General features: G+C 48.5%; 2 protein-coding genes and 2 non-coding genes across 13 annotated transcripts in view; 1 reads left to right on the top strand and 3 right to left on the bottom strand.

The window, feature by feature from the left end:
* The window catches only part of DENND2B (DENN domain containing 2B), a 109,373-nt gene extending 98,465 nt beyond the window's left edge, over positions 1-10,908 (top strand). For all 10 annotated transcript variants that reach the window (XM_045557467.1, XM_045557463.1, XM_045557469.1 and 7 more), the window contains 7 exons: positions 2,252-2,400; positions 5,868-6,045; positions 6,310-6,351; positions 7,350-7,461; positions 8,042-8,281; positions 9,067-9,153; positions 10,135-10,908. In XM_045557467.1, the coding sequence (XP_045413423.1) occupies positions 2,252-2,400; positions 5,868-6,045; positions 6,310-6,351; positions 7,350-7,461; positions 8,042-8,281; positions 9,067-9,153; positions 10,135-10,169 (843 nt within the window). In that variant the 3' untranslated portion in view covers positions 10,170-10,908. The remainder of the gene's footprint in view (positions 1-2,251; positions 2,401-5,867; positions 6,046-6,309; positions 6,352-7,349; positions 7,462-8,041; positions 8,282-9,066; positions 9,154-10,134) is intronic.
* Positions 10,909-16,336: 5,428 nt separating this feature from the next.
* On the bottom strand, positions 16,337-19,312 carry RPL27A (ribosomal protein L27a). Its single transcript, XM_045557462.1, has 5 exons — positions 19,265-19,312; positions 18,816-18,879; positions 18,311-18,386; positions 17,441-17,615; positions 16,337-16,512 (listed from the first exon to the last, which is right to left on the bottom strand). Exons 1-5 carry the CDS (start codon positions 19,265-19,267, stop codon positions 16,384-16,386), a joined length of 447 nt encoding a protein of 148 aa, XP_045413418.1. The 5' UTR covers positions 19,268-19,312; the 3' UTR covers positions 16,337-16,383.
* LOC123643124 lies at positions 16,618-16,750 on the bottom strand. The gene has a single exon (XR_006736684.1). It is a non-coding gene; the product is annotated as a small nucleolar RNA SNORA3/SNORA45 family (small nucleolar RNA).
* LOC123643126 lies at positions 18,018-18,147 on the bottom strand. Its single transcript, XR_006736685.1, has one exon. It is a non-coding gene; the product is annotated as a small nucleolar RNA SNORA3/SNORA45 family (small nucleolar RNA).
* Positions 19,313-21,515: the final 2,203 nt, after the last annotated feature.

Raw genomic sequence — 21,515 nt, 5'->3', positions numbered from 1 at the left:
TAAGTTTGAGGCACCCAAGAGAAGATATTGAGTAGCAAAGAGTGTGGCTAGAGAAGAGAAGAGAGCCCCAGGCCTGAGTCCCCGTCAGTCCTGAGAAACGCCACCATGCGGAAGTCCCACAGTAGTGGAGCCCCGAAGTTGGGGGAGAAGGGAGCAGCTGGAGAGGGCCACAGCTTGGAAGCAGAGGAAAGGAGGGAGGGGTCAGGATGAGGCTGGCAAGTTGCTTGACAGGGGCAGGTTTCAGAACTGCCGCAGGGCCCCAGAAGCCAGGGTGGAGTGAGCTGAGAGTAAATGGGCTGAGGAAGAGGAAACAGGCTGTGTAGACACCTTTGCAAGAGACTTGGCTGTGAAGAGAAACAGGGAAGCGGTGGTGGTTGAAAGGAAATGTGGAGCCAAGGCAGCGTCTGTTGGGTGGTTGTTCGGATGCTGGTGGGCGTGGCTGTGAGAGGAAGAGGTTCAAGATGCAGGAGAGAGGGGGATAATCAGACTGTCCCTGAGAAGGTGCAAGTGCTGGGCTGCACAGAGGGGTTGGCTCTTGTTAGGAGAGAAGGGAAGGGTGGCAGTCGGTAGATTTTGAATTTTCATCTGATGGCTTAGATTTTCTCCAAGTAGAAAATGTTACCCTCTGAGAGTAGGAGGTTGATGTTGATTCTTAGGAGAGGGAAGAGAAAGAAATTATTTGTTGTCCTGCCCACCCCTTGTCAGATGTTAATCATACCCTTCCTCTGTTCTGACAGCAGTCTCGGCTGTGATTGTTTGTTGTGGGTTTTTTTTTTTAATTTTTATTTTTTTTTATTATTTTTGTCGCCACCCCTCCCAGGCCTACCCTCCACAACCCCTGAGCTGTGATTGTTTAGGCTCATTCAGCCCCACTGGGCTTGGTCTCCTTGAGGGCAGGGATGAATGAAGAGGCCCAGGGCAGGGGAGCAGCCTGTGGGAACTCCTGATCCTGGGGGCGTTGGACCCTGGGGCAGTGGCAGTGCAGGCTGAGTGCTGGAGAGCAGGGCCCTTTGGGTTGTGTACAGGGAGCTTGTGACATCTTCCCAGGTGGGGACAGGGACTGGAGCAGGTACAGTTGTGGTGTGGCATTCCTTCAGCCCACATTCACTGAGCATCTGGGGCGTACCCAGCACTGTGCTAATCTGGGCCTTCTGGGAGCTCACTGTCCGTCGGGAGAGGCAGTGTAAACAGACTGATACAGCAACCTCTGCCCATCTTGCGGTCTCTCTGGGGCCCAGAAGGATGAATGCTGAGCTAGGAGTTAGAGCTCCTTCACTCACTTGAACCCTGAGGAACAAATGAGATGATGTAGTGTAAAAAACCCGTACAAAACATTAGCTCTGATACCATAGGGCTATAAGAGAGAACTGGTTTCTCACTCTAGTTCTCAGGAGGCCTGCATGTCCCTGCTGCACACAGACTCTCAGGGACCAAGGATGAGACTGGGCAGGCCCCAGTGACAGCTGCTTCGGCACAGCCTGAGGGTTCCTCTTGCTTGGGTCAGCTGCTACCCTCCACCCCTCTGACTGTCCCCAGAGAAGTGACAGCTCATGCCATAGCACTGACCTTGGGAGCAGCCTTTGGAGGGAAGAGAGCTAGGCCTGGCCCTGATAAGACAGTCCTGCTTCCTGGCAGGGTTGTAGAATGGCCAGCCCTTTCTTTGTGTTTTCCTTATGCCTGGCATGGGAATTAGGATGATGAAGATAAAGGCTAGGATGGCAGGACAAACATAGACTCTGGAAGGAAACTCCTTCTAGCAGGAAAGGGACGGGGGCATGGCCACAAGGACACCAGCATTGCCTTTCCAGAGATGGCTGAGCATAGAGTCCTGGGATGTGCAGATGTCGCTCTTACCGTGGCCTGGAGAGCAGTGATAGCTTGTGGGGTCTGATCATCATGGGGGCCAATCCTTTGTCTGGGGAGATGGGCAAAAGGGCGGGAAGGACCCTACAGATGAGGCTGTGTGGTTCCCTCCTTTTCATTATCTGCTGGAGCAGCCAGCTCTTCCCTGCCTGAGATCTGGTGCACAGCCCCTCAACTCCTTCCTTCTGGTTCATAGTCCTCCCAGCTGCAGTCTGGGTGTCTGAGTGCTATGGGGCAGAGCTCTGGTCCACGGGGATGGGACACTGGGTCTCATTGCATAGTGGGGTAGGTTGGAGACACTTGGAAAGAGAGCATGAAGGGGAAACCAGCCTCCAGTTGCTTTGTGTTGGGACCCAGGGTGGTACCACTTTCTGTTGCTCTCCTGCAGGTGTTAGAGCTGCGTCGGCCCATGGACTCGCGGCTGGAGCATGTGGACTTTGAGTGCCTTTTTACCTGCCTCAGCGTGCGCCAGCTCATCCGCATCTTTGCCTCGCTGCTGCTGGAGCGCCGGGTCATTTTTGTGGCAGATAAGCTCAGGTAGGGCCCCGCAGGGCAAGGAAGAAGAGGAGGAGACACACCCACTAACTAATTCAACAACTGTTTACGAGACCTAACATATACCAGAGACTGTGGTATCGGCACGGGTGTATCTGTGTGCGTGTGTGTGTGTGGTGAGATCAAGACCGAGTGGAAAGGTGAAAGGTTAGCAAACCAAGGAAGAGAGGATAGTTGAGGGGCGGAGTTCGGGAGCTCACAGATGGCAGGATTGAGAACCTTATGGAGGACTTGACCTGAGGGAAGAGGGGTGACTTTTCTGCCTTTGCAGTAGCCAAGATTATACAGGTGCAGACATATCTATACAGATAAAGCTAAGAAACTAAGGAGATTTCTAGCTGAGGGCAGCATTTCTTCTGGAGGGGGAAGTGAGGCCCTCTTTGTGGGATGCTGACTTTGAGGAAAGTGATGAGCTCTCAGAAGGGCCACAGTGAGGAAGGGGCCAGGGCATTGACTGGGGACAGCATGAGGAGCACTGAACCATCAGTGAGGGGCCAGCTGAGGTGTCCCCTGGAGAAGGTAGCTGAGTGGGATGACAGCGCTGGGTGCTTGGGGAGTTGTGAAGGTGGATAAGAGGATGCAGGGGCGGAGAGTGGTGGCAGGAAGGTGGGACAGTCAGACCAGGGAAAAAAGGGTGTCTGGGGCCTGGAGGGGCCAGAGAGGGAGGGGAACCACTTTAGGAGGAATAGAAAAGAACTGGATAGATCTCAGGCTTTGGTCTAAAACGTTGGCGTTTTTGGTTTTTAGAGGTAGAGGTGCCTAGCAGGTCTGGTTGTGGCCATGGGAAGGGTGCAGAAGAGGTGGTCACTGGAGATAAGGTGTTCTAGGGAGGAAGACATTCTAGGCAGCTGAGGTTTAAAAAGAAAAAAGTGGCTGGGTGCAGTGGTTCACACCTCTAATCCCAGCACTTTGGGAGGCTGAGGCAGGGAGGATCACCTGAGGCCAGGAGTTCAAGACCAGCCTGGGCAACATAATGAGACCCCATCTTTATAAAAAATAAATAAATTAATTGAGTTTTTAAAAGTGTATGTTGGGGGTAAGACAGGCAGGAGAGAATGGGATCTTGGCAACACATTATACATTCTTTTTTCCAAAGACTCCATCCCCAGCAGTGGTTTCTCTGGAGTGGTGGAATTAATTCAGTCATTTAGACATTAATTAAGCCACCTGCTATGTGCCTTAGCATATGTAAGAAAAATCCTCTTTTTGGTTTGTTCCCCAGTGAGCACCAAATCCCATTGGTGTCTCCTTCTGTATATATGAGGGGTAATTGGGAGGAACAGGAGAAATGGACTCCCGATTGCCTTCATGGGGCAGGAACCCAGGCCCACCCTCAGCCCAGAAGGAAGAAGGAAAAACCAGAGCTGCTGATTTTCCAGAGAGTGCCAGGGTTTAGAAATGAAACCATCACTCACTTGTTCTTATCACAGCCTCGGTGCTTCTGTTACCCGCAGTTCTAGGTGTTTCATGGGCCCATCAGGCCCTTATGAAGGGACCCAGCCCAGCAGCTGGAAGTAGCTGGGCATGGCAGCTCTAAGAGGCCCCCACTGCTGAATTCTGCCAGCAAAGTCCCTGACTGCCTAGCTGTGGTGCGCTGGCCTGGCCTGGCTGTAGCGGCTCCTAACAGACCCCGAGGTTTTCTTTCTTGAAGGGTTCACCCCTCACTCAGTGCTGAGCCTCCTTTTTGCCACCACCCCCGCCCAGACCCTCCAGGGCTATGAATACAGCTGTTGTTTCCTGTGCTTGCAGCTGCCTCTCACATTCCAGGACCATTCTGGGAGGAAACATCCCAGGGTCCTGTTTTTGGCCTGGCTCAGTATTCAAGTTCTACCAGTCTTGGGTCTTAGAAAAGATGTCCTTTCTACTATACACTCAGAGTCTGCCCCTGACTGGAGACGGGAGAGGTAGGTCCGGCCAGCTCATGTTCCACTGCTCATGTTTTAGGTTTCCTACACGTTCTTTGTCCCTCTTGCCTAGCTCTGATGTGGGGGTGGTGAGAAGGGTGCCCAGGCTCTGCATTCATTGGCCGTCAGGGTTGTACAAAACCTTCTGCCCCCCAAGCCCCAGGCCCATTGGAAGGGATTGTGGAGATCAGGCCCCTGATCCTGACGCAGGCCTTTTCCAGATCTGTTTCAGATGACTCTTCTGGGGGTGTGGGGAGCTGCCATCCCAGGGGAGGGGCTGTCAGGGCCAGGACCCCTGCGTCTCTGTCTCAAGGCCCAGCAGTATTTTAGGTGTGCACAGGGTGGCAGGACAGCCAGGCAAAGCTGACAACCACTTGTGAGCATCCAGAGGTCCTTCTAGCAAAGGGGGTTTGTTTCTGTCAGAGGTGGGACCCGTGTTCTCTCAGCAGTGGGTGTGGGAGGGTAAGAATCCATGCTGGAGCTGCTTAGGTAGAGCACAGGGCTCTTACGGCTGACAGGGGCAACCAGTAGGTGCAGAGGGAAAGTCAGGCTTGGAAATGAGCTGGGCTCCGGGCCTCTGTCTCCTCATCTGTGATATGGGCCCCAGTTTGACTCTCCCCCTGACAGACGGGGGTTCTTCAGGCCAGTGTGTCTCCTGTGTTTCCTGGTGCCCCACACCAGCCCTCAGCACACGTGGGGAGTGTGCGCTCACTTCTGTACATTCCAGCTGCCACCCTAGGGCTTGTCCTTCTGTCTCCCATCTGTCGGTCAGCTCGGGCAACCAGCCCTGTCGGGCTCCTGGGTCGTGAGAGGGGTGACCCCACTGGGACTGGTGGCTGCTCTGGAGCCTGGGAGGGAAAGTGGGAGTGGGCCCTCGCGGCCTGCTAAGAATGGTGCCGGCTGCCTCGCTTCTGATTTCTCTGCACTCAGTGCTCCTCAGTCAGACCAGTTTCCAGTTAAGGGGAGGAAGGAATGGAAGGCAAGAGGGTGAGAGCAGTACAAGTAATGCTGGGCTGGGAGGCAGCAAAACCGCTTGTGTCCCAGCTCTGACACTTGACCAAGCTGACCCTTGGTATTGCTGGCCCCAGCTGTGAAATGCAGAATTGATAAGATGACCTCTGAGGCCCTTCCTGCTCTTACATGTTGTGGATTTGTGAGCAACTCTTGCTCATCCTACCCTTTGTACTCCCCGGCCTGAGCTGATACTCCTGCACCAGGTCAGGCCCACCTGTGCATCTGGGTGGCCCTTGGTTATGTGTGAGTGTGAGTCCTTTGTGTGCTCAAGTGTTGCTGTATACCTTAATGGTTATTTGTAAGTAGAGTCCCCAAAGAGGGTAGCACCAGTGTCCTTGGGGCCCTAAGCAATGGGAAAGTGGGGGCTTCACCAGTCTGCAGGGTCCAACCCATGCCACCGAGCCCCATTGGCATTTTTGTTGCACTGGGGGGTTTACTACCCAAGGATCCCAAGGATGTCTTGAGCCCCCAGAAGCTCTCTAAGGTGCTGGGCCTGGGCTCAGGTGTTCTGTCTCTCTGTCTGCCCATCAGTACCCTCTCCAGCTGTTCCCATGCAGTGGTGGCCTTGCTCTACCCCTTCTCCTGGCAGCACACCTTCATTCCTGTCCTCCCGGCCTCCATGATTGACATCGTCTGCTGTCCTACACCCTTCCTGGTTGGCCTGCTCTCCAGCTCCCTCCCTAAACTGAAGGAGCTGCCTGTGGAGGAGGTGAGCCACCTGGGGAGCCGGCTGGGGGAAGGGAGGACCAGGGGAGGGAAGAGGGAAAGGGAGAGAGAGGCTGCTGGGAATCTTCTTAGTTGTGGTCTCTGGGCCTCTCTACCCAGCTCTCATCCTTTCTCCCTGGGAGTTCCATCCCTTGCTGGAATTATTTCTGTTATCTGACCCTGGGAACCTGGGAGGTCTGGAGGCCTGGCAGAGGGCATTGCAGCACTCATACCCTGAACCACTGTCACTAATGACTCCTTTTCCCAGGCGCTGATGGTGAATCTGGGATCTGATCGATTCATCCGACAGGTGAGAGCAGCATGCCGTAGAACCTTGGCCTGCCCTAGGGTGCGCCTTTGGTAGACTCAGGCTCCCCAATACCCCACTGTCACAAATACTGCTCAACCTTCACAGCCTGCTTGTTGAGCTCTCTGGGTTCCCCACTCATGGAACAGACGGGTGGGGAGAAGCTGATCTTAGGAGCCTTGACCTCAGCAGGATCTGCCTTTCCAGTTGGCATCGTCAGGTTCTGGAAGACAGTGTGTGAATTTGAAGAACATGGCCTGGACATCCAAAGACTTGATCACTGGGCTCCACCACCTTTGAGCCACGTGTTCTTGGACAGGCCTCCCAACTTCTCTGAGCCAGTAATCTGTACAGCAGGGATGGTGATAACACCTGCCTTAAATGTTGCTGGGGGATCACACAAATAAGCATTGAGTGCTGTGTAATGTACAGGCGTGCAATCACTGTCATCGGCTGCAAAAAGCCTTTGTGAGTCATAGAAATCCTCCTGGCTTTCTACAGAGGAGCACACCCCCGTGCCATCCCCTCTGGGAAAGTACTGTTACATGCCACTCACAGTGCCAAGGACTCCTGGGTGCAAGGCCCTGGACCAGAGTGTGGTGACAGGAATGACAGACTGACCTCATCCCTGAGACACAGGGTGGGCCACCATCTTCTTGCCCTGAGCCAACTGTACTTCCCACCTGGAGCTGAAGATCAAGGAATTTAGGGAGTGGGGGTGTTGGGGTAGGAACCCCTGGCTGGTCCTGATCACAGTGGGCAGTGAATGCCACCGGTTCTACCACTTTTTATCTATGTAACCTTGGGCGAGTTTCTTAACCTTTCTGTGCCTCAGTTCCTCATCTTAAAATGAAGGTTGATAATAGTTATCAGGGCTATGGGGAGAATTAAACAAGATTTATATATGTAAACTCTTCAAACAGGGCTCAGCACACAGTAAGTAAGTGCTCAGCCAGTGTTGGCTACGATTATCATCACTGTGGTTTTTCCTTCTCCTGCAGATGGACGATGAGGACACACTGTTACCTAGGAAGTTACAGGCAGCTCTGGAGCAGGCTCTAGAGAGGAAGAATGAACTGATCTCCCAGGACTCTGACAGCGACTCCGATGATGGTGAGGGAGGCTTGCTGGGGCAGAATCAGCTCTGCTCGGGGTCTGGGCCTCACAGGCTGGGACTCTGTTTCTGTGCACAGACCCTTTCTGGTTGATGAGGCTACAACTACAAGACCTTGGTCTCCCTCTAGTGTCTTCTCTATCCCAGGAGAGTTGGCAAGAAAAACCCAAAGACATGATGACCACAAAGACTCTTCTTGTTGACAGGAAACCAATTATTCCTCTCTCTCAGGCTTTCCCTTAAGCCATTGCAGGAGATGGAGGGAACTTCCTGGGAAGCCAGGAAAATCACCTAGGGTGAGGGATGTGAGGAAAGTGGAGCTCTGGTCTTTGACTTCTACTTTCATTCATCCAGCAATTATTTGCCAACTTCCATGTTCAGAGCACAGTTTCTGACCTCCAGGAGCTTATGGGCTAGTTATACTATAAGCCCATGAGCACAAGAGATACAGTTTCAAGAACAGGAGAGGGGTACTGGCTAGAAGTTTTGTTGAGAGAGGAACACTACACCGGCTGGAGATTGGGGGAAGGCCTTGTAGGCTCTTGACCTGAACCTCAAAGATTTTCTTTTCCCTTCCAGAATGTAATACCCTCAACGGGCTGGTGTCGGAAGTATTTATCCGGTTCTTTGTGGAGACTGTTGGGCACTACTCCCTCTTCCTGACACAGAGTGAGAAGGGGGAGAGGGCCTTTCAGCGAGAGGCCTTCCGCAAGTCTGTGGCCTCCAAAAGCATCCGCCGTTTTCTGGAGGTTTTTATGGAATCTCAGATGTTTGCTGGCTTCATCCAAGACAGGGAGCTAAGAAAGTGTCGGGCAAAGGGTAAGGCCAGAAGAGCTTGGGGTTGGGAGCTGTGGGCCCTCTTCTCTAACGCTTCTGCCACCAGCAGGGCAGCATAACCAGGTGCTGTGATAGAAGGTCTTGGGCATCAGCTGGGGCCAGGCCTGTTAGAAACTTCCAAGGGAGCTTTCTTCTCCTGTCCCAGTAAATGCCTTCACAAGGCTGTGCACAGGCTGGAGCCATGTGGCTAGAGAGTAGCACTAGTCTCTACCTAAGAGCAGCATGCTGGTGGTTGCCCATCTCCTCAGATGCCCATATTATTCAGAAAAAAGAACCAGACTGAGCAATTCCGTGTGTTCTGAGAACCTAGGGTTTGGGAGGTCTCTTAGAATTGGGCTAGCTGTCTTAGGTTGGTAGCAGTCCCCATTTAAGGCAGGTGGTTATCTTATCTCAAGTTTTTTCTGTCTAACCTCAAGGTTATTATTTCTTCTGTCCGTTAATGCTGTCTGTTTAGTGTAACAAACCTTTTTGGGACAACATGATAGAGTGGTCTAGAAGAAGCTAGCGGTGTCCACTCAGGCCAGCTCTGCAATAAGGGGTGGCATCCTCACATAGTGCAGCTCAGGAGTGAGCATTTTGAGGCAGGGTATCAAGGGTCTTTTTGCTATTAGCAGTGAACACCTGTGAGATGTCACTAAAGAGAGTTTTGATACAAATTATAATCCCAGATGCTTGGTTTCTTCTTTTGTGGCATCTTGTGCCCATGGTCTCCTTCCCTTCCTGCAGTGACCGTTCTCTTCCCTGTTACTGTTTCTCTTCTCACGTAGGCCTGTTTGAGCAGCGAGTAGAGCAGTATTTAGAGGAACTCCCTGACACTGAACAGAGTGGCATGAATAAGTTTCTCCGAGGTTTGGGTAAGTAGCCTTGTTACTGATGAGACAAATGTTCAGCAAGAAGGGAGGGGCTGGGGATCTGTGCCCCAGAACATTCTAACCCACTGCCGACAGGTGTTTATATCGGGGCTGTAGACAGAACAGTTGGGATCCCTTGGTGAAGAGAAGGTTCCCAGCCAGTGCTCCAAGGGCATTTAGCATAGTACAGTCATCTCTCCGTATCTGTGGGGGCTTGGTTCCAGGACTCCCCCAGATATCAAAATCCATGGATGCTCAAGTCCCTGATATAAAATGGTGTAGTATTTGCATATAACCTAAGCATGTTCTCCTGTATATTTAATTATCTCTAGATCATGTATAATACCTACTACGATGTAAATAGTTGTTATACTGTATTGTTTAGGGAATAATGACAAGAAAAGTCTGTACATGTTCGGTACAGATGCAGCCATCCATTTTTTTCCCCAAGTATTTCTGATCTGTGGTTGGTTGAATCCATGAATGCAGGACCCATAGAGAGGGTCTACTGTACTTATCAAACTGCAGAACAAAGAGAAACCACAAGTTCTCCCATAAGGCAGGTCTTTCTGTGTGCACTCCTTCCTGAGTGAATGTGAGGGCCATTAGAGCCAGTGAGCTTTCCTCATCTAGGCCATACAAGGTCTACAAAAGTAGTGCCAGAGTGTCCTTCCTGCAAAGCTCCACTCCCTTCAGCGTGCTCAGCCAGCTAGATCATAGAATCATAGTGTCTCCGTTTGAAGGGATATGGAGGCCAAAAAGGTTAAGTGGCTTATCCAACGCCACACAGTGCTTAATACCAGTGCCCTAATTAGAGCTCTCCAGTGTTTTCACCACCCTGGATCAGATCTGTCAGAGCTATAATGCAGTTTTTCTAATCCTTTCTCTCCCTCTGAGAGGGTCAGGGCTGCAAGAAGGAGAAGGGATGGAGTTTGGAAGAGACGATATTGAAATATTCTCACTCTTGTCCTCTCTGGTCCACAGGCAACAAAATGAAGTTCCTACACAAGAAGAATTAAACCCCTTTCTCAGCAGCAGAGTCCAGTGACTTGCAGAGCCTGGAGCCTGGGGAGAGGGCCCAGCCTGGGACTCTGTGGCTGCTCTGCCCCCGCAGATCCCACCCTCCAAGCCAGCCCATCTCTGCCTTCACAATATCCCAGGATACTGTTTGTAAATAATCTGCTGTAAGCTTTCTTAACTGTTTTTGTAACAAGCAAAGAGAATATGGTAAATATTTGTATATTCCCAAGGGGCCGGGTGCTTTCCTGTCCTGCCGGAGCATGGATGAAGTTTTGCTGGGTGCTTGTGACTGGCCAACTATGTGCAGCTGACTGTCTCAGCCCAACCACTGATCTTCCCTGGAGGCTTTTGGCCTGCCTCCCTGCCTGCGGCCCCTGCTGCCAGTCCCGGGCCCTGGAGAGCAGATGCTGACAGGAGGAGTTTTTTTTTTTTTTTTTTTTTAAATCTTAGAGTTTCTATTTTTTTCTGGCAGTCCCCCTCCCAGCCCTCTGTTTTTGAAAGGCAAAGGCCAATCAGTCCCCATTTGCAGCGTGGTACTAGGCTCTTGAGCCTGGTCTTCTTACTCCTCCCACCCTCTGAGATGGTCAGTGAGTCATGGGAAGCCCACCCCACAGCTCTGCCAGTGCTCTCTGGGCCCGGCTCGCAGTCAGTGGTGGCCATGATGCGGTACAGGGGATCCCTCCTTCCCACCATCTACGGGTGTTCTCAATAAACAGTGTACAGTTGTTTGGGCCCAGAGCCTCATGTGTTCCTTGGCTTCATTATCTAGAGTTCTCCTGTGAATGAGCTGAGACTGGCCACTCAGCGATGAAACACCATCACACAGGGAACTGAGTTATTTAAGGGGTGGCTTCAGCATGAGTCACTGACTGCCCCTGAAATTGAATTCTCTGGTCTGAGTTATATGACTGGTTTTAAGAGAAGATACCTAATCATTGTTCTAGTTCAGCTTCCCACTCTAGTAGCCAACTGTTCAGACTCTACTTAAGTATTTTCAGTGATGGAAAGAATGTTGTCTGCCCTTTGGCTTCATTACTAGGTGAGTATTAACATTTCCCTATTCAGTCTGAGGCCCCTGAGACATCACTGGGTATCCTGATGTTGGTGGAGTGAAGAAGCTAAGCTAATGCCAACCCAGGGCTTGGTCATACATTGACCTATGATTTTTCCATGTCACTTTGTGAATGATTTTTTCCATTGGAACCCTAGGTTTTTATACAGAAAGTTCTGCTACCTTCCATGGAACAGCAAGGAGAGAAGCAAGGTGGGGAATAAGGATGCCTTCGGCTTTCTACCCAGCAAGGCCTTGGTAGAGCAGAGACCTTGAAAACTCCCAGGATGAGCCATTAAGCTGTGACTGTTTTCATTGGTATTGGGTTTAGGTCTGGCAGGAGTTGAACCTTGGAGTAAAGTTTTCCTGTCCTACCACCCTAACCAATTTAAACAGGAGATGATCCCATCCTGAGTTTCCTTCCCTCCCTCCCCCACATCTCCACTGAGACTTGCACAGGCCCCAGCCTATCCCTGTTCATGCTTTGGGGCTGTTCTCTGCCTCATAAAGCAAAGTGGAGGGTTTGTCTTCTGGGAAGACAGTCATTTTCTCCTCTGAAAAATCCTCCTGCATAGTTGGCTTTGCCATTTGCCAGGAACAGAAGAGTAGGGATTGATGTCTCATGAGTCTGGGTTTTCAGTGGAGATCAAGAGAGAAGATGGGAATTATAACCAGGAAATTCAGAGTGGGACGTTTTTACCTCCAGAACTCATCGCTGTTAACTCGGCCTGGGCTTCATGACAGTCATAGAAGTAGACTCCTTAGTAATAAAAAAATTTAAAGTTCCCCAAAGGTTCTCTCTCTTTCTCTCTCCCCCCCTCATCCCCTGCCCCTCCTGCCCTCGTTTTAATGTGGTTCATGTGATCAGATCACAAGATGTATAGATGTCAATCCTTTTCTTGCAAATTTTGACATTTTTATTTATCTATAAAATATAGTACATCTGAACCCTTGAGTGAATCCCAGAGGAGTATGTCTCCTACCTCCTACTATGGCTGCAGCTCTTATCCCAATTCAGAAAATCGATGCTGGCACATAATGGCTTGGAATGGGCTGCAAGGGCCCATACAGTGATTGCTGTGGCCAAGGCACAGCAGCCTTATGGGAGAGAGGAGAGTGTATGTACAGTGGGCCTGGTTTGGGGTTGACAAAAAGTTCTCAGAGCTTTTTTCCAAGTTCTGCTTTCTCGTGACCTCTGGACCCCTAAACCAATGATTCTCAACCCTATCAGTTGATTCTCTTTTTTTTTTTTTTTTTAGCAAATACTATAACTCTCCCCTTTACTTCCCTGAAATGAAATTCATAGATAATATAGCCTGCTTAAACATACCTTAACTGTAATATAAAAGGGGAGAAATAAAAAGGAAGTATTTTGTTGTAAAATAACATGCTTAAATATGTAAATGTTCAGGCACAACTGTACTAGAAGATATAATGAAGTCAGATGCCTACACCTACGTGTACACAGAGCTACTGTGAATGCTATAGCTACACATGCAAAGTGTGTTGTATTAGCAACTCAGATACTACTGAGTAGTTATCAGTGATGAGGGAGTTTTTTGAAATGAACAATTTTTGGTAATGTGAACAAAACAAAGTATGAGCTTCCCTGGATTTAAATAATAGTTGGAATTCTAGAAAATTGAGAAGTATGTGAAAACTGAAGAAAAAAAACCTTTTTGATTATCTGTAAATAGAGTTAGATTCTAAGCTAGATTTTTCTTTAAAAAGAGGTTTATTTGGCTCACAATTCTGGTGGCTGGAAAGTTTAAGACTAGGCAGCTGCATCTGGAGAGGGCCTCAGGCTGCTTCAACTCAACGGTGGAAAGCAGAAAGGTAAGCAGATCACATGGCAAAAGAAGGAAGCAAGGGAGAAACCTAGGAAACCAGACTCCTTTTTAACAACCCACTCTCTACTACTCCACTCCAGGGTGAGTGAGGCAGAACTCATTCATCCTGGAGGGAGGGAATTAATCTATTGCTGAGTGATCTCCCCCATGACCCAAATGCCTCCCACGAGGCCCACCGCCCAGCACTGCCACATTGGGGATCAGAGTTCAACATCAGCTTGTCAGGGACAAACCACATCCCAACCGCTGCAGGGCCCAAGAAAGTAAGTCTAATTACAGTCACAGCTCTGTTAAATTTTTGTTAAAAATAATACTCTCTATTTCGCATGTAGACTTATAACCTCCCTTGTACCCAGAATGACTTACAGTGATACACAAACAGGGTATTTCAAAAAACGAAGTGGGAATGATAGTTAAAAATTGGGATGTAAAATAGAGCCACGAGTTAAATATACACCTTAACCTGTATTCTTACTAGGGGTGATGAAACTAGTTGAAACTCCCGCCTCGCCCTCACCGCGGGCCGCCCAGCCGTCTGCCGGAAATAGCCGAGAGGGAGGCTGGAGACGGTGTTGATCGTGCTTCCGGTCGAGGGGGCGGGAGTTAGAGGAAAGGTCAATGTGCTCCCGGAACTAGAACGTCACGTGACCCAGAAGTGGCTCTTGGGGGACGAGGTGAGGTGAGAGCTGAGTCGCGGTGGGTATGGGGAGGACGCCGCCGAAGGTTTGGCGGCGCAGGCCGGTGAACATGGCCGCAGGGGCTCCGAGCGCCGCCAGAATCTCTGCCTTAGTGCTGGCGGGCGCCGCACATCGTCCGCCTATGGGGCACTTTCAGCTGGTTTCAGCTGACTGCTCTTGCGCTAGCCACTGAATAGGGGTTAATGCATTTATTTGCATTAAAAACTTAAATCTGATTTAGCTGATTTTGACGAGGACCGCTTTTGCAAATCATGCGGCAGAGATTTTCTATAAATCGAGTTATATTTGCAGCCCCGAGATTTGAACGAAAATGTACTTAAAGCACGTATTAGGCCAGAAATTATATCCTTTGCAATTAAAGCTTTTAAAAAATCAGGTGCCAACCTAACGTGCTAAGTGGTACCATTTTTCACAATTTATAACGGTAAAAGATTGAATGCCACCGAGTTGGAGGGCATGTGACAGCTCTGCTCCCCACATTCGGGAGAACCTCATGCACAAGTTAAAGCTTGGCAGTCTCATGAAAAAATGTTAGTGAATGTAGGCTCAAGCAAGCACTGGCATCAGGGTGGGCTTGAGACTCAAAGCCATTTTAGTAAGCTCCTCATAACACGGAACAGTCGGTTTCAGCACCATTGCGTTGCCCCATTGCAAACCGACATATAAAATCCCATTTCCGGGCCGGGTGCAGTGGCTCACGGCTGTAATCCTAGCACTCTGGGAGGCCGAGGCGGGTGGATTGCTCGAGCTCAGGAGTTCAAGACCAGCCTGAGCAAGAGTGAGACCCCTTCTCTACTAAAAATAGAAATTATCTGGCCAACTAAAAAAATCTATATAGAAAAAATTAGCCAGGCATAGTGGTGCATGCCTGTAGTCCCAGCTACTCGGGAGGCTGAGGCAGTAGGATCGCTTAAGCCCAGGAGTTTGAGGTTGCTGTGAGCTAGGCTGATGCCATGGCACTCACTCTAGCCCAGGGAACAGAGCTAGACTCTGTCTCAAAAAAAAAAAAAAATCCCATTTCCTTGGTCCTGCCTCCAACCTCCCACAGTAACCCAGTCACAGCTCAGCCACAGTAATCTCTTTCCAGGCTTATCTGCCACCGTTAACACTTCCCATTTGCCTTTCCAAGCGGGTTTCCTGAAACTCATCATTTTGCCATTCCCTCTGCTTGAACAAATTTCCTTTGACAATCACATGGTTAATTGACTCAATCTGCTCCCTTAAATTTACACTCTGTCATCAAGTCAAACATGATAGTCAAGTGCATGCTTTCCACACAATCCTCAAATAGGTGTTTTTCCCTAAATTTTGAAGATGCACAAATCGCACTAAGCCCAAGAAGCCACACAGCTGTTACATAGAAATCAAATGTTAAATTGGGCCTCTTTATTAACTACTGACCACCTGTTTAAGATCCTTGGACTCAAACTTCCTTATTTGTCTTTTAAAAAGCTCTAATGGAGAGCCCTTTTTACCTTTCTCCATCAATGCCATAATGGAAGCTGCAAACCCAAACAGTCCACTTAATATTGCCCCAACTGTATAAAGGTTTCCTGACTCCTTGTAATTCTTTCCTATTCTTATCCAAGTCAACTTGTTTCTCCCTTGTGTGCTTCCTTATGTTTAATCCCCAACATTCTCTAAAGCAGCAGTCCCCAAGCCTTTCTGGCACCAGGGATCAGTTTCATGGAAGACCATTTTTCCATGGGTGGGAGGGTGCAGAGCTCAGCGCTGATGTGATGGGGATGAGCTGTAATATAGATGCTTTGCTCCTTTGCTTGCTGCTCACCTCCTGTGCTGGCCTCCAACTTTCATGGAAGACAATTTCTTCATGTGCATGACCCCAAAGAACACTAAAGAAAACACCAACTGAAACCTGGTAGTAGTATAAGTGCCATCTTAATTATTTCTTTGCCCAGATTCTAGACTGTCATTTTGGGTCAAAAAGGTTCAACATCTCAGGAGCAGCAAATTATAATAATTTGCTTTGTGATCTATGAGGATCCTATTTGTAAGCAATCATTGGTCATCAAACCCAATTCCAGTTTCTAGCCTTCAGGATTTCCCAATCTTTTCCACAAGATATATTTCAGACTAGAAAAAAAAGCGACAGTTTCAAGATTATCTCTTTGAACAAGATCCTGATGCATAAGGACCTATGAATCTGTCAACTGCTTTCTGGAATCTAGCCCACTTGACAGATATAAAAGCCCTGGTATGTTTAAAATTCAGATTGGGAACTGCCTCAATCCTGTCACTGTTCCCTTTTGAGCCACATGGACAGTTAAGAATACATCCTCCCATTCATTGTAAAATTCAAAGCACAATGTAAATAGTCCTTTCACATTAGGTATTTCAATTGTCAACAGGTATCATTCTCACTTTATAAATGAAAATGTTTAACTGGACAATGCCTCTAAGTATTGGTCCTATCTTTACTATGTACTTTCTGAGGGGGAGTAAGTATAGGAGCCCATACCCGCATATCCTTAACTCCTACAACCTGTTAGGTGGGTTCCCAATGTATAGGTAAGGCAGAGATGCCACCAAAGAACCTACTCAGACCATAAGGAAAAAGCATGTCAGCATTTAATGAACCTCCCTCCATATGGCTTCAAGCCACCAAGACACAAGCTCCCCCAACACCCTTAATCTTCTCTTCAGCTCTTCTGCTGAAAAACTTGGCCTTCACAATGACCGGCTGCTTTGGGAGCTTTCCCTTCCCCAGAACTTTGTAATAGCCCTAGAAAAAAAGAGAAAAGAATTTATAGTATACCACAGCAGGTACCAACTCCCTAATGGTATGAAGAAAGATGCCTGTCAACCCACTCAGTAAAACCCAGGTAGGGTATGTTACTGATCTGGGCACTAACGGGGGCACTGACTGCCCCCGCCAGTGAATCAAGACCAGCAGATTCTCTTCGAGAACTCTAGCACACCAGGACAAGAGCACAGTGTCAAGATGTGACTCTAGTCTCGGCAATGCACAAACTTCCCTCTCCTCAATTACCCCTGATAAGCAAAAATGGACAACTATATTCCCAGCAATGCTTTCAAGTCCTGATGGCCCAAATTGCTCAAAGGACACTGAAATCCTCTCTAGGGTTCTGGCCTTTAAAAATAAGACTACCTCCATATTCATGGGAGGCAACACTGACACAAGCACCAGAACCCCAATGATATATGAAAAAAATGTCTGTGGAAGAAATCTCTTAAGTTAACGTAGGGCCTTGAATAACAATTGAACATACTAGGATTTTATTTTGTGAGGAACAGAAGACCAAGAGCTGTACCTCAAGACCAGAAGTAGCTATCTAGCTCAAGTCAAGAAATGCAAACCTGTTAGTTACAACCTGGGCAATGACAATAGGCACTGATTACTAATAGAAAAGACAATCAAGTAAAAATAAAGTGAATGAAGGAGCAGGAGCATTAGTTTCCAAAAATTTTGCCTGAATCACAAGCAAAACATGTATGTAATTTTCACTTCTGAAAGGGAAAATGGGAGCAAAGCAGGGAAGAGTTATATTTTGATCACAGTGACCTATAATTCTACCATAGGGCGGAAATGTCTGGTATGTAACTGGGTAAGTATAGGATAGACTTCAGGAAGGAAATTAAATGGATTAGACCAAGCCAGACTTTTGTAATGGAATACCAAATTCACTCACCGATCGCACCACATCAATAATGGGAGCAGCTCCAGTCTTGTTTTTGGCAGCATTTACCCGTGTCTGCTCACTGACCAATGTCCACAATTTATCAAGGTTGACAGTTGGGCAAAAACTCTGGTTCCTCTTTAAGTGGTAATGCCTCATACCAACTTTCCCAAAGTAACCTGGGTGACTGGGAAGAAAAAGAAACCACCCTCATAAACTCACTCCAGTGAAGAAGCTATGTTTATCATCTTTTTAGTTATCTCCCCCATTACAGTGTGAATTAAATTGTTCACTGGTGCAGAACAGCGAGTACACAGGAAGCAGTGAATTCATCTGTCAAATTGAACAACTCTTTACAAACCAACAAACACCATCAGGAGGAAAAAGGTTAGCTTTATTTCACAGAACCAGGATCAATCACTAAGGAAGAAAAAGGCAACGCCCAGAGTAAAATTCAAGTCACTGGACAGCATTCTATGGAAAATCTACACATTCCTGTAATAAAGATCTTCTAACAAACTAGTTAAAATATATCATTCCTTAATTTATGGATATAAGTGAGTCTAACAGTTACATAGGTCAACCTGAAGGATGTTACTAACCTGGTGACTGACTGTGCCATGAGGACCGCAGCCAGTGAATAAGGTCAGCAGTTACTCTTCGAGGACTCTAGCACACTAAGGCAATAACCAATACCCAAGCGTGACTCTAGCCTCGATGGCAGGTTCTCAATTCACATCAAATGTTAACTTGGTAAAAACTAGCAATAGGCACAAACAAGCGGCTTGCTTCCAGACTTTAGATGTTCTAATCCTGCCCCTCTGCCTATACCTCCCCCAAGAAAGCCATCGGTGTCAGTAAAAGCAGTCCAAGAATACTCACTATTTGTCAAAGTTGATCCTGTGGTGATGCATGCCACCGGCATTACCCCGGCCTCCTGGGTGCTTCCGGTGCTTGCCTGCAGGAATACAAAGCTACATGGCTAACATAGCCTTCTCAATACCATCTCACGCAAAAGCAGAGAATATCCCCAACTCGTCTGTGCCCTTGCTTTTATACTGTTCCCAGGTTACCTCTTTCAGTACTGCTATTCCGTCAAGACTTCGGATTAAACACCTTTTCAGCGTTCCACGTCACAGCACTCCATATCTTTAACTAATTCAATACTCTATCCTGCTCAATTTTTATCCCTCCACTGACATGAAATTCTCTATAACTGGAGTGCTAGAGAATCCTCAAAGAGAAAAAAAATCAACAGCGGCCCAACTCAATCTGTCTTGACTGCAAAATTTTACTCTAATCCACTTCTAAACTACCCACACTCTGACTAGCTAAGCACTCGAAAGAGAGAGCCCTAGGCCGACCAGGAGGGGAAGCCGGCACTTACCGATGCGGCCGTGGCCGTGGCTTACATGGCCTCGAAGCTTCCGGGTCTTCCTCAGTCTGGATGGCTGCGTGGAAAAAGGAGCTTAGTGGTAAGGCCTAAGGAAAACGGGAAAAGGGAGATGCTTGCCAGCCTGAGGTGGGACTGTAGGCCAAGAAACTACCTTCTGGCGCGTTCGGTAAAACTGAAAATACGGACTAGCCCAGGGCCCTGCGGTTTCATCAGGGTGGCAGTCGGGCCCGCGTGGCTTAAGACATCCGAACCCCGAGCAGAACACGCGGCCCCAGGCTCCCCGCCACGCCCCGGACCCACGCCGGCCATCCTGCCCTACGGCCGGCCCTGTGAGGCCTGGAAAGTCTGGCAAGGCCTGGGGTAGGTCGCCTGGGGGCAACTGCAGTACAGCGCGGGGCCTCGGCCAACATATAAGCGGAGGCAAGAAAAGAAACACCTACCATGGCGGTGGCTGAGACGCAAAAGAGAATCCTTTGCGAAGTCTCGCGAGGTTTCAAGCATGGGGGGCGGAGCAAATGTGCCTCACTTCCGGCCAGAAGGGCGGAGCCTCTTTGGTCTCGCGGATTTTTGTGTACCCGCCGGCAGCTTCCTCTTCCTGCTTGTAGTCGTCGCCCTCACAGCCGGGAGCGGGTGTCGTAGTGGCGGCGAACGTTTATCGATACGGACAGTTGTAACATGCTTGGAGACTGAAAACTGTTGAGGAATGCGGAGCTTGGGGCGCTGTTCTGCACGCTGCCAAGCCCTAAATGGACTGGGCCCTGGAACCGCCTGGGCCCACCCAAAGGGCCTCGGTATCTCTCAGCTCCTCCCCAAATGCCCCAGTTCTGGGCGGCCCCACGCACCTCCGCTGTCCTTAGTGGTTTGCTCGTTTGTCTCCCGGCCGTAGCGAGGAGCACGAGGCACTATTTAATCCTCTGTGCCCACCTGGCCTCTTGCTCTGCTCGGTTTGACGCTTTTGGGCGTCTCCTGAAATGCCGTCCTTATGGACCTGCTCACCTGGAGTGGGCACTTCGTCTTCCTTTGTCCTTTGCCCTTGTGCTATCGTCTTGGGCGGCCTCTCAAGTTTGAACAACCTGTTATATTTCTGGGGCCTATGTGCCTGTTTGCTATATGGTCCTTTTAATCCGTACCCTGCAAATGCTTTTTCTAAACGCCACATTGAAATTTTCTCCGGAATCTATTTAACATGATTGTGACCCTTTCCTGTACCAGACAACCCCTGCCTAACCTGGACCTGATTCAAGAATTTTTTATGTGAAGCTTCTCTGACCCATGCGGTTATCATTGCTCACTTCCCCGCCTTTACTACCACACAACCTAGTACGTAGATAGCTCTTACGTAATTACTGATATACATTTGTCTTCCCAACTAGACCAAATTCCTTATGTGCTCAAGGATTGTTTTCTTTTATCCATGCACTCCTAGTTCTTCGCATGCATTCAGTTTTCTTCACTAATAGTGGAAGAGGCATCCCTGCAGTCTTAAGTTGCTTCTTCAACCAGTGTTCAAGATCCCATCCACTCAATTCTATGTATCCGTATTTTTCTCTGCCTTGCTGCCTTCAGCTAAAATATATTTTGACTAAAATATCCTAAATTCTCATTGTCTCTACTGCCCTTGCTCTTTCCTTTACAGCTGTTTCCCAAAAGAGTAGTCTACAAATCCTGTGTGTTTGCACCTTCCTGTTCATTGTTTAATTTACTGCAATCTAGCTCTCAGCCCCACTACTTCAATGAAATTGGTCTTACTGACGTCATCAATGAACCAGTTGCCAAACTGAATGGACTCTTGCCATTCTTCATACCACTTGTTCTTTCTGTTGTATTTTAATCTTTCGCCGTCTTTTACTAGAGAAACTCTTCCTTCCTCCTTCTCTAGCCACTTCTCAGTCTTCTTTTCAGGTTCTTTGCCCACTATCTAGATGTTATTGTTCCCGAGCCTTGTGTCCCTCTTATCTTTTCACAGTACATGGTCTTCTCGGGTGGCTTCAATTCACATTCACATCTCTATATGCTGAGCTCCACACCCATATAGTTACTCAATTACTGGTTATTATCCCTTGAACATTCTACAGACAAACATACCCAAAGAACTCAATCTTTCCTGTTCACTGTTGCCTTCTTTATTCTATAGTTTGGTGAGTGGCACTCTTGTCCACCTAGATAATGAAAATTGTCCCCAAGCCCTCTCTTCTAATAGACTGTCACCATACCTTTTTGTTTCTATATCTGTCAAATCTGCTCCCGCCTTTTAAGTCCTAGTGCCATGCCTTCATTCAGAGCGTCATCATATCTCTTATCTGGAGTTTTCGACATCCGTTTGTGATCACTCTGCCTGCATTCTAATCCTCCTCCAGTTTCCCTGTCCTTCACAACTCCACCATGTTAGTATTCCCAAAACAGGACTTTCATTCTTTTACTTACTTGATCAAAAAGTTCAATAGTTCCTTATTACCGACAGGATACAGCCTGCCTACCTTTCCAGCCTTACCTCAGCTACGCCACAGCACTCACTCTAGCCCGGGCAACAAAGTGAGACTCTGTCTCAAAAAAAAAAAAAAAAAAATGCGTCTGCCTAAGAATTCAGCAGTACCGGCCTCATTTTATGCATGAGAAAACTGAAGCACAGAGGAGTTGAGTGACTTTCCAGAGGGTATATAGCTGGTAAGATACAAAGCTTGGGCCTACCCT

Source organism: Lemur catta, chromosome 7, assembly GCF_020740605.2.
Source record: "Lemur catta isolate mLemCat1 chromosome 7, mLemCat1.pri, whole genome shotgun sequence".
In the NCBI taxonomy this organism is placed as follows: domain Eukaryota; kingdom Metazoa; phylum Chordata; class Mammalia; order Primates; family Lemuridae; genus Lemur; species Lemur catta.
This window is presented reverse-complemented; position numbering and strand designations above follow the sequence as displayed.